Source organism: Syngnathoides biaculeatus, chromosome 17 (genome assembly GCF_019802595.1).
Source record: "Syngnathoides biaculeatus isolate LvHL_M chromosome 17, ASM1980259v1, whole genome shotgun sequence".
Lineage (NCBI taxonomy): Eukaryota > Metazoa > Chordata > Actinopteri > Syngnathiformes > Syngnathidae > Syngnathoides > Syngnathoides biaculeatus.
The window spans coordinates 3,252,002-3,269,640 of NC_084656.1; the positions used below are offsets into that span (position 1 = coordinate 3,252,002).

The 17,639-nt window shown below is 43.6% G+C and overlaps 1 protein-coding gene across 3 annotated transcripts in view; it reads left to right on the top strand.

The window, feature by feature from the left end:
- The window catches only part of pip5kl1 (phosphatidylinositol-4-phosphate 5-kinase-like 1), an 88,429-nt gene that overhangs the window by 40,817 nt on the left and 29,973 nt on the right, over window positions 1–17,639 (top strand). For all 3 annotated transcript variants that reach the window (XM_061801695.1, XM_061801694.1, XM_061801696.1), the window contains exons 3-4: window positions 6,773–6,823; window positions 6,896–7,050. In XM_061801695.1, the coding sequence (XP_061657679.1) occupies window positions 6,773–6,823; window positions 6,896–7,050 (206 nt within the window). The remainder of the gene's footprint in view (window positions 1–6,772; window positions 6,824–6,895; window positions 7,051–17,639) is intronic.

Sequence of the window (17,639 nt, forward strand, 5' to 3'; positions counted from 1 at the left end):
GATGCACTATTTGCCTTGAGGATGCTCGTGGAAAAGTACAGAGAAGGTCAGAAGGAGCTACATTGTATCTTTGTAGACCTAGAGAAAGCCTATGATAGAGTACCAAGAGAGGTGGTACTGCATGCGCAAGTCTGGTGTGGCGGAGGAATATGTTAGTATAGTACAAGACATGTATGAGGGTTAGATGTGCCATTGATGTGTCAGAAGAATTTAAGGTAGAGGTGGGACTGCATCAGGGTTCAATGCGGAGCCCATTCCTGTTTGCGGTAGTAATGGATAGGCTGACAGACGAGGTTAGACTGGATTCCCCTTGGACCATGATGTTCGCAGATGATATTGTGATCTGGAGTGAAAGCAGGGAACAGGCAGAGGAACAGTTAGAAAGATTGAGGTACGCACTGGAAAGGAGAGGAATGAAGATTAGCCGAAGTAAAACAGAACATATGTGCGTGAATGAGAGGGGCAGAGGAGGAAGAATGAAGCTCCAGGGAGAAGAGATAGCGAAGGTGGATGACTTCAAACACTAGGGGTCAACGATACAGAGCAATGGAGAGTGTGGTCAGGAAGTGAAGAAACGGGTCCAAGCTGACCACATTGCAATATTTAATGTTTAATTTTAAAGTAAAATCTAAAATCAGCAACTCTTCTACTTTTGGAAATTGTAACAGCAACAACCAAAGTGAATTTTCATGCATGCATACTCAGACACTACACTGGTGTCAATTTTGACAGAGTATAATACTATATGGAAATATTACTTCAACATGCACTTTGACTATATTCATACTGTTACTTAAAAGTCCAAGTTGGCTGCTGTATATTCAAGCTATTTTAAGACTATGTATTAACTTGAGCATTTGAGACTGGAATATACACAGCTCCGGTCTGCTGCCTCAGCAATGGTCGCCTTCATTGCTGTATTTGTATTCTGTTATGTTAAAAAATTAGTCACCAGTCATGACTGCCGATTCCTCAGGGACTGGATCAAAAAATGACAACGCGTAAAGGAAATCACCGCATGTGCTCAAGAATATTTCAGAAAACCAATGTCAGTAAACAGAGTTCAGCACTACATCCATAAGTGCAACTTAATACTACCATGCAAAGCAAAAGCCATTTATCAACAACACTCAGAAACACTGCTGCCCTCTCTGGACCCAAGCTCATCTAGAATTGAATGATGCAAAGTGAAAAAGTCTTCTGTGGTCGGCTGAGTCCACACTTAAAATTGTTTTGGGAAATTGTGGATCCTATGTCCTCTGGATCAAAAAGGAAAAGAACCATTGGAATTGTTATGGACTCAAAGTTCAAAAGCCAGCATCTGTGATGGTATGGGACTGTGTTAGTGCCAATGGCATGGGAAACTTACACATCTGTGAAGGCAACATTAAGGCTGAATGGTACATACAGTACAGATTATGAAGAAACCTCCAAGTAACATCTTTTACATAGACACCTCTGCTTACTTTAGTACGACAATGCCAATTCTGCACGTTACAACAATGTGGCTTCCTAGTAAAAGAGTGGGTGCTAGGCTGGCTTACCTGCAGTCCAGACATGTCTTCCATCGAAAGTATGACGCATCATGAAGCGTAAAATATGACAACGAAGACCCAGGACTGTTGAACAGCTGAAGATGTACATCAAGCAAGAATGGGAAAGAATTCCACCTACAAAGCTTCAACAATTAATGTCCTCAGTTCCCAAATGTTTATTTAATGTAGTTAACAGAAAAGGTGATGTAAGAAAATAGTATACATGACCCTTTCCCATCTTTTCTTGGAACGTGTTGGAGCCATAAAATTAGAAATTGATTATTTATTAAAAATAATAGTTTCTCATTTTGAACATGAAGTGTTTTGTCTTTGAAGTGTATTCAATTAAACATATGTTACAAATAATTGTCGTCTGTTTTTAATTTAACTTTGTCCCAAACTCATTGGAATTGTGTTTGTATAACTGAAATAAAATTAATCTAAGGAATTGCCAACGGGATTCACAACATTTACATATCTCTACTCACTCATCTTCCGTTGTCTCCAGGTTAACGCTTTCTATCCCATTTCACTGCATTATCAAAGAATTTGTGGGCATTTTTTTATACACTGTCTAGGACTGATAAGGAGATGACATTGAATAATTTTATTTAATTTATAGAAGAACTGTATGGGGAAAAATAGTTTTTGTGGATGCTATTGTATTATTTAATAGATTGTTTCACTTCTAAAAAGCTATTTGATGTTAAAAACAGCAACATTACAACTCTGCCAACAAAAAATGTAGTAACGTTGCAATTTGTAATGCAGCTAATGCCCAAAAACAGCCGAGCCATTGCCGGGTCCATAAGAACCATTTACATTCCAATGACATAAGAGAATATAGGCAATCCACAATAGACTTCATCCCCGAGCATTATTTGCAAATTCCACAGCTCCACCATACATTGGTCAGCGAATAATGGTCCAAAATGCAATACAGTACTATATATGGGAATCAAAGGAGGTCCACCTTCTTGATGTGAGAGTAACTTCAAAAGCTAAGTCCACAAAGTTCTCCCTGTTTATATGTATATGAATACATGAAATGTATTGCAACCACAATTGTCCCCCCCCCCACACTTTCACAGGATCATTAGTTTAACTACTTATTTTCATTTATTGTTTGAATTCAACTTTTTAAACTATTACTGAAGGTTGGTGAAATGATTATCTGGCCTTCTTATGCCATAAATAAACAGTGTTAAATATTTGTCATTATGATGTGTGCATGGTTAAATATTGGCTGGATTGAAAATGGAATTGCTCAAATTTATTCTTCATAAAACCCAATCAGTAAGACTCAAACTTGTAATGTGGCCAGGATGAAATAGCTGTCCAACGACACCAGAGACAAAATTGTACAACTCCACACGGATGGAAAGGGCTACGGAGAAATTGCCAAGCAGCTTGGTGAAAAAAGGTCCACTGTTGGAGCAATCATTAGAAAATGGAAGAAGCTAAACATGACAGTCAACTCAATCAGAGTAGAGCCCCATGCAAGATACCACCTCGTGGGGTCTCACTGATCTTTAGAAAGGTGAGGAATCAGCCCAGGACTACATGACAGGACTTGGTCAATGACCTTAAAAGAGCTGGGACCACCATTGGTAATACACTAAGAAGTCATGGTTTGAAATCATGCATGGCACAGAAGGTTCTCTGCTTAAACCAGCACATGTCAAGGGCCGTCTTATGTTTGCCAATGACCATTTGGATGATACAGAGGAGTCAGTTTTGTGGTCAGATGAGACCAAAATGGAACTTTTTGGTCATAATTCCACTAACAGTGTTTGAAAGAAGACGAATGATGAGTTCCATCCCAAGAACACCATCCCTACTGTGAAGCATGGGGGTGGTAGCATTATGCTTTGGGGGTTTTTTCCTGCACATGGGACAGGACGACTGCACTGTATTAAGGAGAAGATGACCGCGGCCATGTATTTTGAGATTTGAGGGAACAACCGCTTTCCCTCAGTCAGAGCATTGAAGATGGGTCGTGGCTGGGTCTTTCAACATGACAATGAACCGAAGCACACAGCCAAGAAAACCAAGGAGTGCTTCCATAAGAAGCATATTGAGGTTCTGACGTGGCCTACCCAGTCTCCAGACTTAAACTTAATAGAAAACCTTTGGAGGGAGCTAAAACGCCTTGTTTCTCAGCAACAGCCCAGAAACCTGTCTGATCGAGAGAAGATCTGTGTAGAGGATTGGGCCAAAATCCCTCCTGCAGTATGTGGAACCCGGTGAACAACTACAGGAAACGTTTGACCTCTGTAATTGCAAGCAAAGGCTACTGTACCAAATATTAGCATTGTTTTTCTCAGGTGTTCAAATGCTTATTTGCAGCTGTATCCCACAAATAAATTATTAAAAAAATCATACATTGTGATTTCTGGATTTCTCTTTTTAGATTAGCTCTCTCACAGTGGACATGCACCTACAATGACAATTTCAGACCCCTCCATGATTTCTCAGTGGGAGAACTTGCAATATAGCAGGATGTTGAAATACTTATTTTCTTCAAAGTACAATTAAAAGCAGCGTACAGTGCAAATATGCGTTCATTTGAGATGACACGCTGTGGCGGCCCCTAACGTGACAAGCCAAAAGGAAAAGAAGTGCAAGAAATATCAAAAGTGGAAATACTAAATAAATAAAGCATGAAGGGAAAAGGTTTTCAACCTAGTTTCAAAAACCTTCACAGTTGGGGCTGACGTCACCTCTGTTTGTAATTTATTCCATTTGTCTGCAGAATAATAGCTAAATGCCGCTTCACCATGCTTGCTTTGGACTCTGCGCTCCATTATTTGACCTGGGTCAGTCAAGCTCAGAGGCATACTGGTCTTGTATTCCGTAACCATTTATTTCATGTATTCAGGAACTAAACCATTTATTGATTTATAGACTAGTAGCAGAACCTTAAAATGTATTCTCAAGCTGATCAGAAGCCAGTGTAAGGACTTTAGAATTGGAGTTATATGATCCGACTTCTTTGTTGTGGTCAGAACCCGAGCTGCAGGATTCTTAACGAGCTCCAGCGGTGTAATGCTCTTTTCGGAGAGTCCAGACTCAGACTCAGAAGATCATTACAGTAGTCAAGTCTACTTGAGATAAAAGCATGGATGAGCTTTTCTTGGTCTGCTCGACTGACACAAGCTTCACTCTAATATGTTCTCCAGATGGGAAAAGGCATTTTTTGTGATTTATATATGACATGACTGTTTAAAGTCAGGTCAGAATCTATCAGAACACTAAGGTTTTGGAGTTGGTCTTAGGTTTTTAAAGATAGATTCCAGGTGATTACTAACAGCAATGCTCTTTTCTTTATTGCCAAGAAATATTGTCTCAGTTTTGTTGTGGTTTAGTTCAAGAAAAATTCGGCTAATCAAGTTACCTGGTTCAGACAGAAGCACAACACCTCAATTGAACTAATGTCACCTGGAGACACTGCTAAATACAGTATAACTGTCATCTGCATAACTATGATAGTCAAAATTAAAGTGAAAAATTTTAAACGTATACAGCTGAACAGGAAGGGGTCTGACTCTTGAGGGACCTCATAGGTCATTGCCATTTGTTGAGATCGAGCACTTCCAATGGTTACAAAGTAACTCCCTTCCTCCAGGTAAGACCTAAACCCTTTAAGGGCCATTGTATTTCGTCCTACCCACATTTCCAACCTGTCCAGCAGTATATTATGATCTTATGTGTCAAAAGCCATGCTGAGATCCAACATGACCAAAATTGACAGTATTCAACCTTATATCTTTTAGCACTTTCATAAGAGCAGATTCTGGACTGTGATGAGTTCCAAAACCTGAAATTTCTCAAAAAGTCGATTGAAATTCAAGAAATTGCTGAGTTGATTATAAATAACTTTCCAAACTATCTTTGCTATGAAACGGAGATTTGAGATTGATCTACACCTTGCTAACATGGAATTGTCCAGTGCCCTGTTTTTAGAAGAGGCTTAACAAGAAACTACTTTATGAGCTTTGTGGAACTCACCAGACTGAAGTGAGCAGTTGATTATTTGCTGCAAATTAGCTAGCACTGAATTCACAATCGTTTTGAAAAAGTCAGATGGTGTTGAGTGACAGCTCATTGATTGTTTGAATTGCTGAACCATTTTCTCTACAGTTTTTTGGTCAACTGTGTCAAACTCTGACATAGAAATGGAGTTTTCCCTGGGTGGCTTCAGATGTAGAATCATTTTATAATTTTGTTGATTTGTGCTGACATTTGACCTGACGCATTGTATATTTTCACAAAAATCTGCATTTATTTGCTGTTACAAGTTCTGGAGCTTCCTGATTTGGGGGGGGGGGTGAGCTTGTCAACAACAGCAAACAGAGTGCAAGTATTGTTGAGGTTCTTACTGATGATTTCAGAAAAGTGTGGCTGTCCTGCCCTGACTGAGTTAAAATTACAAAGACATGGTCTGTAGAGGTCTTAGTCAATTTAGAGTTTAATTTTTCTCTACTTACAGTCTGCTTTCCTATACTTTGATTTCGAGCTCTTGACATCAATGTGTTCCTCCACGGTGTTCTAGATTGTCTTAGTTAACAGGAGCAACAGCATTCATAGCATTTTAGCTATTTGAGGTGAAATTGTTCAAAAAGTTCATTAACTGTCTCAGCATTCACAGTCTGTGGCATAGCCACAGTCTTCATAAACTTATTGTCAGTACTATCATTTATGTACCGTTTCTTAATAGACAGAGGCTGTCTGAACTTTTGGAAGAATCTGTAATTCAAAAACTACACAAAAAATGGTCAGAAATAGCCAAATCCTTAATGTCAATTGATAGAATTTCAACATCCTTAGAGATGACCATGGTCTAAGATGTGAGTTGGACTCTTAATATGTTGAGAGAAGTCAAATGTTTCCAGTGTGGCAGAAAGTTCTTTGGGTGTTTTTTCCATGTTATTGTCAACATGAATGATAAAGTCCCCCGTTATGGCAAAATAGTTGACAGCAGTTCTGAAAAATCCTTTATAAATGTTCTATTGTACAGTATCTTGGAGGTATACAAATGATTAAAACAATAACCTTTGGGTCCCCTTTACCTAAAAATGAATCAAAATATTCAAAAGAGCTACATCACCCAGTGTCATATCTTTACTTTCTAAATTAAGACTTGTTGTCAATAGTACAAATATAATGATTGGCTAACGTTCTTTAATTAAAGCAAATTATCTCAAAACACTTTCTGTAAACCTTTTTCACTTTAGAGTCAACTGTTAGAAGATGATTTCAGAGCAGCGGACACCCACATTCATGAGGTATTTGGATGGGATCATCTCATCACATTCATGACCATGTTATGCTTTGCTAACTCACATGTATGTGTGTAGGGTTTTACGTTGGAGACCTTTGCTGGCCCAGTGTTTGCCAATCTACGAGGTTCTTTAGGGCTGACAGAACTGGAGTATCAGCAATCACTCTGCTCTGATAAGTGCTACCTTCAGTTCATTAGCAACTCCAAAAGCAAGGCTGACTTCTTCCTCACGTGAGTCACCAAGAGACAACTGTAGGCTGTTTTCTTCACTGACCAACTAAATCATCAAATCATGATAAAGCAATCAATGGAAATTCAACAGTTGTGGAAAAATACAGATGGTAATGACATGTTATCTGTGGGTGCTCTGGCTTCTTCTCGTATTAGAAAAGGATGCACGCTAATTAAGATTCTACTGTGGAATGGCCGAGCTTCTGCAGACATGTCTTAAAGTTCTAAGTCAATTGTTGACCTGGAACTTTTCAGACACATCTCTGTTTTGCGCTGATATATAATCGCCTCCAAAAACAATGGGACGGCAGGTCAATTTGTTTATTTTTGTTGTATCCTGACTACATTTGGGTTTCAGGTCAAAAGATGAGACAAAAGTTCAGAATACCAGAATTCTTTTTCATGATATTTACATCTAGATGTGTTAAACAACTCATGAAAGACCAGTTTGTGTTTGAAGCCACCAACCTTTCATTTGAGCAAAAGTGTTGTAACAGACATTAAATTAGCTTAAAGTGAATAATATTTAATATTTGGTGGCATAACCCTTACTCCAAATAATTGCATCAAGACTGTAACCCATTGACCTTTACAGACTGTTGCATGTGTTTTGTTGCATTCATTTGGAATGTTTTTCTGGGCCTTAATTCAACTTCTTTCAGCTCTTGTTTGTTTTCTCCTTCCAGTCTCCCCTTCAGGAGGTAAAGACATGCTGTATTTGGTTAAGGTTTAGTGATTTGACTTGGGCAGTCTAAGACCTTGCACTTTTTCTGCCTGATAAAGTCTTTAATTATGTTGGAAGTGGGTTGTGGGTCATTTTTGTTGCTTGCATGATGAAGCTTCTGAATAATTTGGATGCATTTTTCAGTAAACTGCTGGACAAAATGTTTTTGTAGATTTCAGAATTCATTCTACTCCTACAATCATGAGTTACATTATCAATAATCGTGGGCACATCATGGCCCACGGCTCCAGTCAGGCACACTTGACGTCCTTCCACCCCCCTCCGTCTGCGGGGTTTGGCCCCAGCGGGTTGCCTCAACCGGCGCCGAGCAACTGTCTTTCAACTGATACCATACATGGGGAATACGACTGTTTGATTAAAACAAAGTATCACAAAGGGCCGGGGTGGGTGTTCTCGCAATGTAATTTCTCCCCAATGCTCTTTATGTGAAAGTAAAGAAATTCAATGAAGCGTGGGTAAACGGCAGGAGTAACTATGAGTCTCTCAGTGTTGCGGGTTCTACATGGAAAAGGGAGTGGTGAATGACTGTGAAGCTTGGGAGATGAGTGGGACTCTGATACACTTGATCCCTCCAGGTGAATCCGTTCATTATTTGTGAATTCAGTTGGGACGCAGGCAAGGTATTATCACTCCGGATCTGGTCCAGATGGTCAAGACGTTCCAGCATTGAATTGAAAGAATCGCTGAGGCACCTCTTAACCCCTCTCAAAGCCTGAGGGTTTTTAACTCATTTCCCCTCCCGAGGATTATTTATCAAGCAGACATAGGCTGGGTACCGCTAACCAGGTTGGCCAGGATTCATGAAATGGAACTGAAACCTGTGAAGACTTGGTTGCATTTCCCACCATCCACATGCAATGGGCTGCTTTATTTGCATTGCCGCGACAGTGGCTTTGGCCTCAAAAGGCTTAAATTACTTATTCTGTCGAGACAGTTACATAGAATAGCAATGTCAAAATCCATGTTTGTTTGGACTTGTTCCCTAATAGTAAAGGCCATGACATATTCTGACTGGGAGACGTTATGGGCACTTGCAGGAGTGAATATGGAGAGTGTGCCTGTAGTGGGGATGAGGAGCACTTCTCCGGGGGATTTAGGGAGTCTGTCAGGATACCCAAACTGGCGGCATGCCAAAAATCTGGCATGGTCGCGTGCTGCAGGTCCAGGGTCTGTGCCCTGCCCAGTTTCTCGGTGACTGTATCAGTAATTTGTGGGGTTCTGACCCGTCAGCTGTCGGACTCAGACAGAGGCACTGAATTGCCGATCTTTTGCTGAGGGCAAGGGTGTGCCCCACCAGGGAATTCCAGGCTCGGGGACAGGGTAAGTCAGGAGGAGCCTGCAAACACTGCCAGGCCAGATTGAAATCATGTTCACATATCTTGGGACAGTGTGCATACTGTATGTTCAGGCGAGTATGATTGGAGGCACAACATGGTGTAGGAATTCGGAGTGATGGACACTGAGGGTGGCCTCAAGATCCCCAACCTTGTTTCTCAAAAAGGACAATACTGTTCTCATCCTTGATGTGACTGTTCTCGATGACGTAGATGTGGATATTCTGAGTCAAGCTGCATCAGAAAAAGTGGCATATTACCAACGAGTTGCAGCTGAGATTGCATAGAAAGTTGGGGGGTTCCATTAAGGTCATGGGATGCCCCGTGGAGGCATGGGGGAAGTGGCCCACATGCAACAACACAGTCTTGGTTTCTTTAAGGATGCCAGCCAGTAGACTGAGGACTTTCGCTTGACTGGTGAGCAGGAGAACCCTGGTTTGCTCTCTCAACGTACTGGAGCACTTTCTGTGTGATCCACGAGAGTGAGGTTGTGCACATTCGCAGAGGACTGCGGTGTTCCTAGAATTGTGCAGGAAGCGGTGGCTCATAACGAATATACAAAATCATGTGTACCATTTCTGATGGCCCGTGACAGTCACGTACAAACCGGAAAGCGGGTCGTGTCTCCCAAAAATAGACAAATGCCTTGTCATCTAATTAGTGACACGCATGAATGGATGAATGAGATTCCAACTGTCCCTATCCGCTGTCTAGCGAAACCACAGCAAAGGTAACATGCTTGGTGGAATCAGCTGGAAAAGAAGACCCTGCTGAGCTTGACTTTAGTCTGGTACTGTGAAAAGCCATGAGGGGTGTAGGATAAGTGGGAGGCCGGCTCGCCCCCACAGACCGGTCTACCGGCAAAATACAACTACTTTTGTCAATTCCTCTCTTTCTTGGTGAGGCAGGAGGGCGAGCCCCGAGCAGGCTCTCAGTTCTAGCACAAAACGTTCGTGGGGTCCTCTGGTCCATTGCAGCGGGGACAGGCGCAGCTCTCTCCAGGGACAATGGCAGGTGGGGAGTTTGACTGGGGCGGTACACCTGTCAAACGGTAACACGCTGTCCTAAGGCGACCTCAGAGAGTACAGTAACCTCCCACGGAGCAGAAATGCAAAAGCTTGCTTGGTATTGATTTTCAGTATGAGTACAGACCGTCAAAGCATGGCCACATGATCCTTCTGGGTTTCAAGCGGAAGGTCCCATAGGGAAAACTGGCTTCTAGCGGCCAAGCGTTCATGATTACATCACTTTTTGATCCTTTGATGTCGGCTCTTCCTATCATTGTGGAGCAGGGTTCACCAATCATTGGACAGTACTGGTTAGTTTTACCCTACTGATGATGAGTCGCCGGGATAGTCATCCTGCTGAGTACAAGAGGCACCACAGGTTCAGACATTTTGTGCATGTGCTTCACTGAAGAGCCACTGGTGCGAAGCTACCACAAGTGGGATTTTGACTGAATGCCTCTAATTCGGAACCCCACCTTGATGTAGCAATACCCTAGTGGGTGGGCTCGAAAAAGTTAGCCCCAGGTGAGCTTCCAGCACTCTTGTTTGAGCTCTCTGATGCAAATGCCCCGAAATGCAGCAAAGTTCAGACAAATGGGCAGTTTTATCGGGTAAAGTGAATGACTACGGCCCTTTGGGCCAAAAAGGCCTCAACCTATTTTTAAACTGTAAATGAGTAAGAGGCCAGGCTCGCTGGCTTAGAGTCGGTCGTGGAATGGCGAGCTGCCTTGTATGGCCACTTTTGGTAAACAAAATTGGTGCTGCGGGATGAACAGAAGGTCGGGTTAGAAAGCCCAATGCTGTCGCTCATCAGACCCCAGAAAAGGTATCAGCCGATATAGTCAGCAAGATGGTGGCCGTGTAAGTTAGAACCTGCCATAGAGCATGTAACAAATGACCTGCTGAATCATCTACCCTGAAAATGGATGGCACTGAAGCATCGGACTAGCATCCGGCCGACGCTGGCAGAAGGAAGGAACAGTTTAAGTGGAAGCCGCGCCACCACGAGTAGGAGGGCCCCCGCGGTGCATTTGGAAGCCTCGTGTGCAAGCCCAGGACGCCATGAATTCAGATCTTGGTGGACGTAACAAATATTCAAACGAGAGCTTTGATGGCTGAAGTGGAGAAGTGTTCCATTTGAACAGCAGTTGAACATGGGTCAGTTGGTCCTAAGGGTTGGGGGACCATCGTTCGAAAGAGCGGGACAATGGCCTATGAATCCGATCGAAAGGGAGTTGGATGCAGATGCCTGAACCTGGAGTGGTGGAGACGGGTGCCAGCATCAGGCCCCCAGTGTGGCGATATGACCAATCCCGGAGAAGCCGGCGGAAGCCCCGAGGAGAGTTCCGTCTTCTGTGTGAAGGCCAGGGCCTCCCTGGAATGGTTTCACCCCAAGAGAGAGGCCCGCACCCTGGAAAGTATCGCAGTTCCTGCGCCATCTGGTGAGTTCTCCCTGGCCCGTGAAAATCCGGGGAGAGGGTGTAAATCAGCGATTCTGGATGCATGCCAGTCCCTTCCTGCAGATCTCCTCAGCTATGGTACCCGTTGGGCACCTCAACCCCGTGGGGCGCTATGCAGCTAATGAACCCGTTCCAGGAGCAGCCATGCAAGCCCAAACAATGATATTCTTCCGCCATGCTTCACAGAGGAGCTTGTCTGTTTTTATCATAAACAGATCCTTCCTTTCTCTATAATTAGGCCTTTCCATCACTTTGGTAAAGGTTAGTCTTGGTCTCATCAGTCAGCGCCAGTAGTTTTTCTTTTGCACGACATTTCAAATTGTTGTATTGGCTTTGCCCAGTCCTTGTGCAATAGCTCTGATCAGTTTTCCCATTTTGTCATGGTTTGCTCTTTGGTCTTCATATTTGCTTAATAGCTAATGCTCTTTTCACTGGTGAAACTCAAAGCCAAAAGCAAGCACTTTCTAATATACATCTAACATTTAGACAGGGACAATAGGTTTTAGAGTTTGCAAAAAGGATAGAAATGGATGGAGTGAACACTTTTTTAAGAAGAGGCAGGAACACGCAGCATATCCTTGGGCCGTCACCTCATCTTAGTGGAGGGGTTTGTGTGTCCTGATGATTCTAGGAGCTATGTTGTCCGGGGCTTCGCACCCCTGGGAGGGTCACACATGGAAAACAGGTTCTAGGTGAGGGACCAGACAAAGCACGGCCAAAAGACCCACTGATGGTGTACACAAATGGATTCAGGTTTTGTTTGCCCAGACGCGGGTCACCAGTTCCCCCCTCTGGAGCCAGGCCTGGAGGTGGGGAATGAAGGTGAGAGCCTGGTGGCCGTGCTTGCACCCTTGGTGCTCGGCTGGGCATAGCCCGAGAGGGTAACGTGGGTCCCCTTCCCATGGGCTTGCCACCTGTGAGAGGGCCATAGGGCTCTGGTGCAATGTGAGCTGAGCCGGAGCTGAAGGCATGGGTCTTTGCGATCCGATCCCCGGCTACAGAAACTTGCTCTTGGGACATGGAATGTCAACCTCTCTGGCAGGGAAAGACACTGAGGTGATGTGTGAAGTCGAGAAGTTCCGACTAGATGTAGCCGGACTCACCTCTATACTTGGGCTCTGGTAGCAGTCCTCTTGAGAGGGGTTGGACTCTGTTCCACTCTGGAGATTCCCACAGAGGCATCGAGCAGGTGTGGGTATTCATATTGCTCCCCAGGTCTTCGCCTGTATGTTGGGGTTCACCCCGATGGATGAGAGGTTAGCCTCTCTCCGCTTTTGAGTGAGGGGACGGGTCCTGACAGTTGTTTGTGCCAATGCACAGAGCAACAGTTCAGAGTACCCACCATTTTTGGAGGCCTGTAAGGGATTGCTGGAGAGCGCTCCCTCTGGGATCGCCATAATTTTGCTGGGGACTTAAATGTTCACATGGGCATGACAGTGAGACTTGGAAGGGCGTGATTGGGAAGAATGACACCCCCCCCCCCCCGATCAGAAGCTGAGTAGTGTTCTATGACTGGACTTCTGTGCTCATCATGGATTTTCCATTACGAACACTATGTTCAGGCATAACGGTGTACATGTACACTTGGCACCAGGACACTCAAGGTCGCAGTTCACTGATCGAATTTGTGGTTGGGTCATTGGATTTGTGACCACATGTCTTGGACACTCGGGTGAAGAGAGGGGCAGAGCTGTCAACTGATCACCACCTCGTGGTGAGATGGCTCCGATGGTGGGCAAGATGCCGGTCCAACGTGGCAGGCCCAAAAGTATTGAGAATGTCATCTGAGAACAGGTGGCAGATTACCATGGCGTAAGGAGTTTCAACTCCCACCTCTGAAAGAACCTTGCTCATGTTCCGGGCGAGGCGGGAGACATTAGAGTCTGAGAAGACGATGTTCCGCAGCTCCATTACTGAGGCGGCCGACCAGAACTGTACCCGTAAGGTGGTCGGAGCCTGTCATGGCGGCAACCCTCAAACACAGAGGACTCCAACAGTAAGTGATGCCGTCAAGTTGAAAGAGGAGTCATATCGGGCATTTTTGGCCTGTAGGACTCCTAAGGCAGCTGATGGGTACTGGCTGGTAAGCTGATAATTTTGGGTGTACCCCTTTAAGAGCGCATGGGGGCCGAGTAAGGTAGACTATTCAGGACAATGAGTTTGACCGAGCATCAGCTTGTTGCTGGAGAGTCCTATGTGCTACACGAGTGGTAATTAAAAAAGCAACTAAAAAAACCCAGCGGTGACTCCTGTTCCTCATTGCTGAAGGTCTTCATTTCCTTTTGCCTTGTCCCTTTAGGGGTCGCCACAGCATGCCATCTTTTTCCATGTAAGTCTATTTCCTGCATCTTCCTCTCCAAACCATCTAAATATGCTTTTTCAAACCTTGTCTCCAAAACATCTAACTTTGGCTGTCCCTTTTATGAGCTCATTTTTAATCCTATCCAAACTGCTCATTCCAAGAGAGAACCTCAACATCTTCATTTCTGCCAGCTCCAGCTCTGCTTCCTGTAGTCTCTTCAGTGCCACCCTCTCTAATCCGTTAATCTTGGCTGGCCTCACCACTGTTTTATAAACTTTGACCTTCATCCTAGCAGAGAGTCTTCTGTCACATAACACACCAGACAACTTCTGCCACCTGTTCCAACCTGCTTGGACCCATTTATTCACTCCCTTACCACTCTCACCATTGCTCTGGATTGTTGACCCTAAGTATTTGAAGTCCTCCTCTCTCCTTATCTCCACTCCCTGTAGCCTCACTCCCCCCCCCCCTGATTTACACACATACATATATATATTTTTTTTACTTCGACTAATCTTCATTCCTCTCCTTTTCTGTGCATGCCTCCATCTTTCTAATTGTTCCTCCACCTTCTCCTGCATATCACAATGTCATCAGCAAACATCATGGTCCAAGGGGATTCCAGTCTAACCTCATCTATTAGCCTATCCATTACCACAGCAAACAGGAAGGGGCTCTGAGCTGATCCCTGATGGAGTCCCACCTCCACCTTAAATTGTTCTGTCACACGTCCGACATACCTCACTGTTCTGCTGCATCCTGTACTATTCTGACATATTTCTTCTCAATGCCAGACTTGCACATGCAGTACCACAGTTCCTCTCTTGGTACTCTGTCATGGGCTTTCCCTAGATCCACAAAACACAGTGTAGTTCCTCTGATATTCTCTTTATTTTTCCACTATCATCCTCAAGGCACATCATGCATTTGTGATAGTGTTGTACTGTTGCTCACAGATACTTACTTCTGTCCTGAGTCGTTCCCATAACTTCGTGTTCAATTTATTCCTCTATAGTTCCCACAGCTCTGCAAATCGCCTTTGTTATTGAAAATGGGAACTAACACGGTTTTCCTCCATTTTTCAAGCATCTTCTTGCCCGCTAGTATTTTGTTGAATAAGATGGTCAAAAACTCCACAGCTATCTCTCCAAATTGCTTCCATGTCTCCAAAGGTATTTCATCAGGACCAACTGCCTTTCCATTTTTCATCCTCTTGAGTGCCTTTCTAACTTCCCGCTTACTAATCATTGCGACTTCCTGGTCCTTCACACTTGCCTCTTCTACTCTTCCTTCTCTCTCATTTTCTTCATTCATCAGCTTCTCAAAGTATTGTTTCCATCTATTCAGCACACTACTGGCACCAGTCAACACATTTCAATCTATCCTTAATCACCCTTATCTGCTGCACATCCTTCCCATCTCTATTCTTCTGTCTGGCCACCTGTAGAGATTCTTTTCTTTTTTTTGTGTCTAACCTGGCGTATGTCATATGCCTCTTGTTTCGGCTTTGCCGCCTCTACCTTTTCCCTATGTCGCATCTCAATGCATTCCTTTCACATCTCCTCAGTCCTCTGTGTCCCTCTTCGCTAATCTTTTTCCTTGTTTGACGTCCTGTATTTTGGGGTTCCACCACCAAGCCTCCTTCTCCACTTTTTTCGTTTTCTTTTTTAACTAGAAGACACAGCAAGTACTCTCCTGCCTGTCTCTCTAATCACCTTGGCTGTAGTAGTCCAGTCTTCTGGGAGCTTCTCCTGTCCACTGAGAGCCTGTCTCACCTCTTTTCGAAAGGCCCCACAACAATTTTCCTTTCTCAGCTTCCACCACAAAGTCATCCTACACACCACCATCCTATGCTGTTGAATTACACTCCCCCCAGCCGCTACCTTACAGTCAGTAACCTCCTTCAGATGACATCGTCTGCACAAAATGTTGTCCACCTGCATGCTTCTACCTCCACTCTTGTAGGTCACCCTATGTTCATGCCTCTTTCTGAAGAAAAATGTTCACTACTGCCATTTCCATCCTTTTTGCAAAGTCTACCACCTTCAGTCCTTCAAAGTTCCTTTTCTGGATGCCATACTTACCCATCACCTGTTTCCTTCACCAACATGTTCTTTACAATAGCCGCTAATCATTGCTGAGTGTATCACAATGCAATGGAAAAAAAATAGCACTATTTCACTGAACAATGAAAATGAATATATATGCAAAAGAAAAAAAGTAATTACCTGATTCGTAGGACTTCTGCTTCTGAATCTCTACACACAGAGTATGCATATCAGGCCTGCAGTAAGTCGCGTTTATCTTTACGTAGGACTGTATGATGCCATCTGTGAGGTGTGTCGACATTTCGGAAAGTGTGACGCATATTTTGAGTGATAAAAATAATATATATATATAATTTTATTTTACAGTTTTTTGAGATCACATTAATATCACAATTTACAGCTACACTTAAACAAATGAACACAAATAAAATACATTGTTCAGATATTTTGCCATTTCCGTGTCACTGGCCTTTCAGCGCATGCCGGTTGTCCAATCTGGCTGCTGACACGTCAAGTGCTGTTAAACGTTTTTGAAGATGAATGGTGATCACTGAAATTCCACAAGGTTTGAAGAAATAAGTTAAAAGGTTTGACTTAGTAAAAAGACATGAGACACATTTTTGAGATAAATAACATACACTTCAATTGGACATTATTTATTACTTTTATTATTTATTAGTTATTCTCCCAAGCTACGCATACGTGCAACATAAGGATGAAAGAGAGGCATGCGGCTACGGAGCCACGGGTTGCCGACCGGTTGACTATCAATCTGGTTAATTCAACAAGAAATGCAATTCCTATATACAGTACACATAGATGTGTGGTATTGACATTATGAGCAGCAATGTACACAGTTTACTATTCTGGACAGTGTATTAAATTATAGACATTTCTCAACAGTGTAGCAGAATAATCAATTGGGTAATGTACACAGTGCTGCAAGGGCAAGAAGAATACTGTGCTTAAAGTGCGGTTTGGGCATGGGCTTAATTTCAGGTCTAGAGTAAATTTTGGTGGGTGCCAGGGTTGGATAGTAATGAAGGCAAAGCAGAGAGGGAGCTGAGCATCCTGACTGCCTGGTGGAAGAATTTGTCTTTGAGCCTGCTGGTTTTGGCCCAAAGACTCTGCATTCTCCTCCCTAATGGCAGCAATTTGAAGAGGCAGTGTGATGGGTGAGTCGGGTCACCTGCGATCCTGGTGGCCTTGCAGGTGAGGCGGGTGTGATAAGTATCCAGAAGGAGGGGAGAGAGACACCAATGATCTTCGCAGCTGCAGCTGACAGTGTGTTGCAGGATCTTTTGGCAGGAGGTGGTGTAGCCGCCATACCACACGATGGTGCTGCAACACAAGATGCTTTTAATCGTCCCTTTTTTAAAAGAGTTCTAAAAGAAATCCTGATGGGGGACGGGGTTTTTTGTCTTTTCAGTTTCAGCAGGAATTTGAACCACTGTTGAGACTTTTTAGCCAGTGCTGTGGTGTTTGTGGTCCAGGACAGGTCTTCGGAGATGTGCACACCCAGGAATTTGGTGGTGCTCAACTTGTTTTACAACATCTCAACTTCCTTGGAATTGGGTTAGTAACTCAGATAATTTGTCTGTGACACACATCATATATAATTAAATTTAGTTGTAACTGCAATCCTGAACCTGTTGGGGGACACCAATGGTGAAGGGTGCCGTCAAGCTGAAGG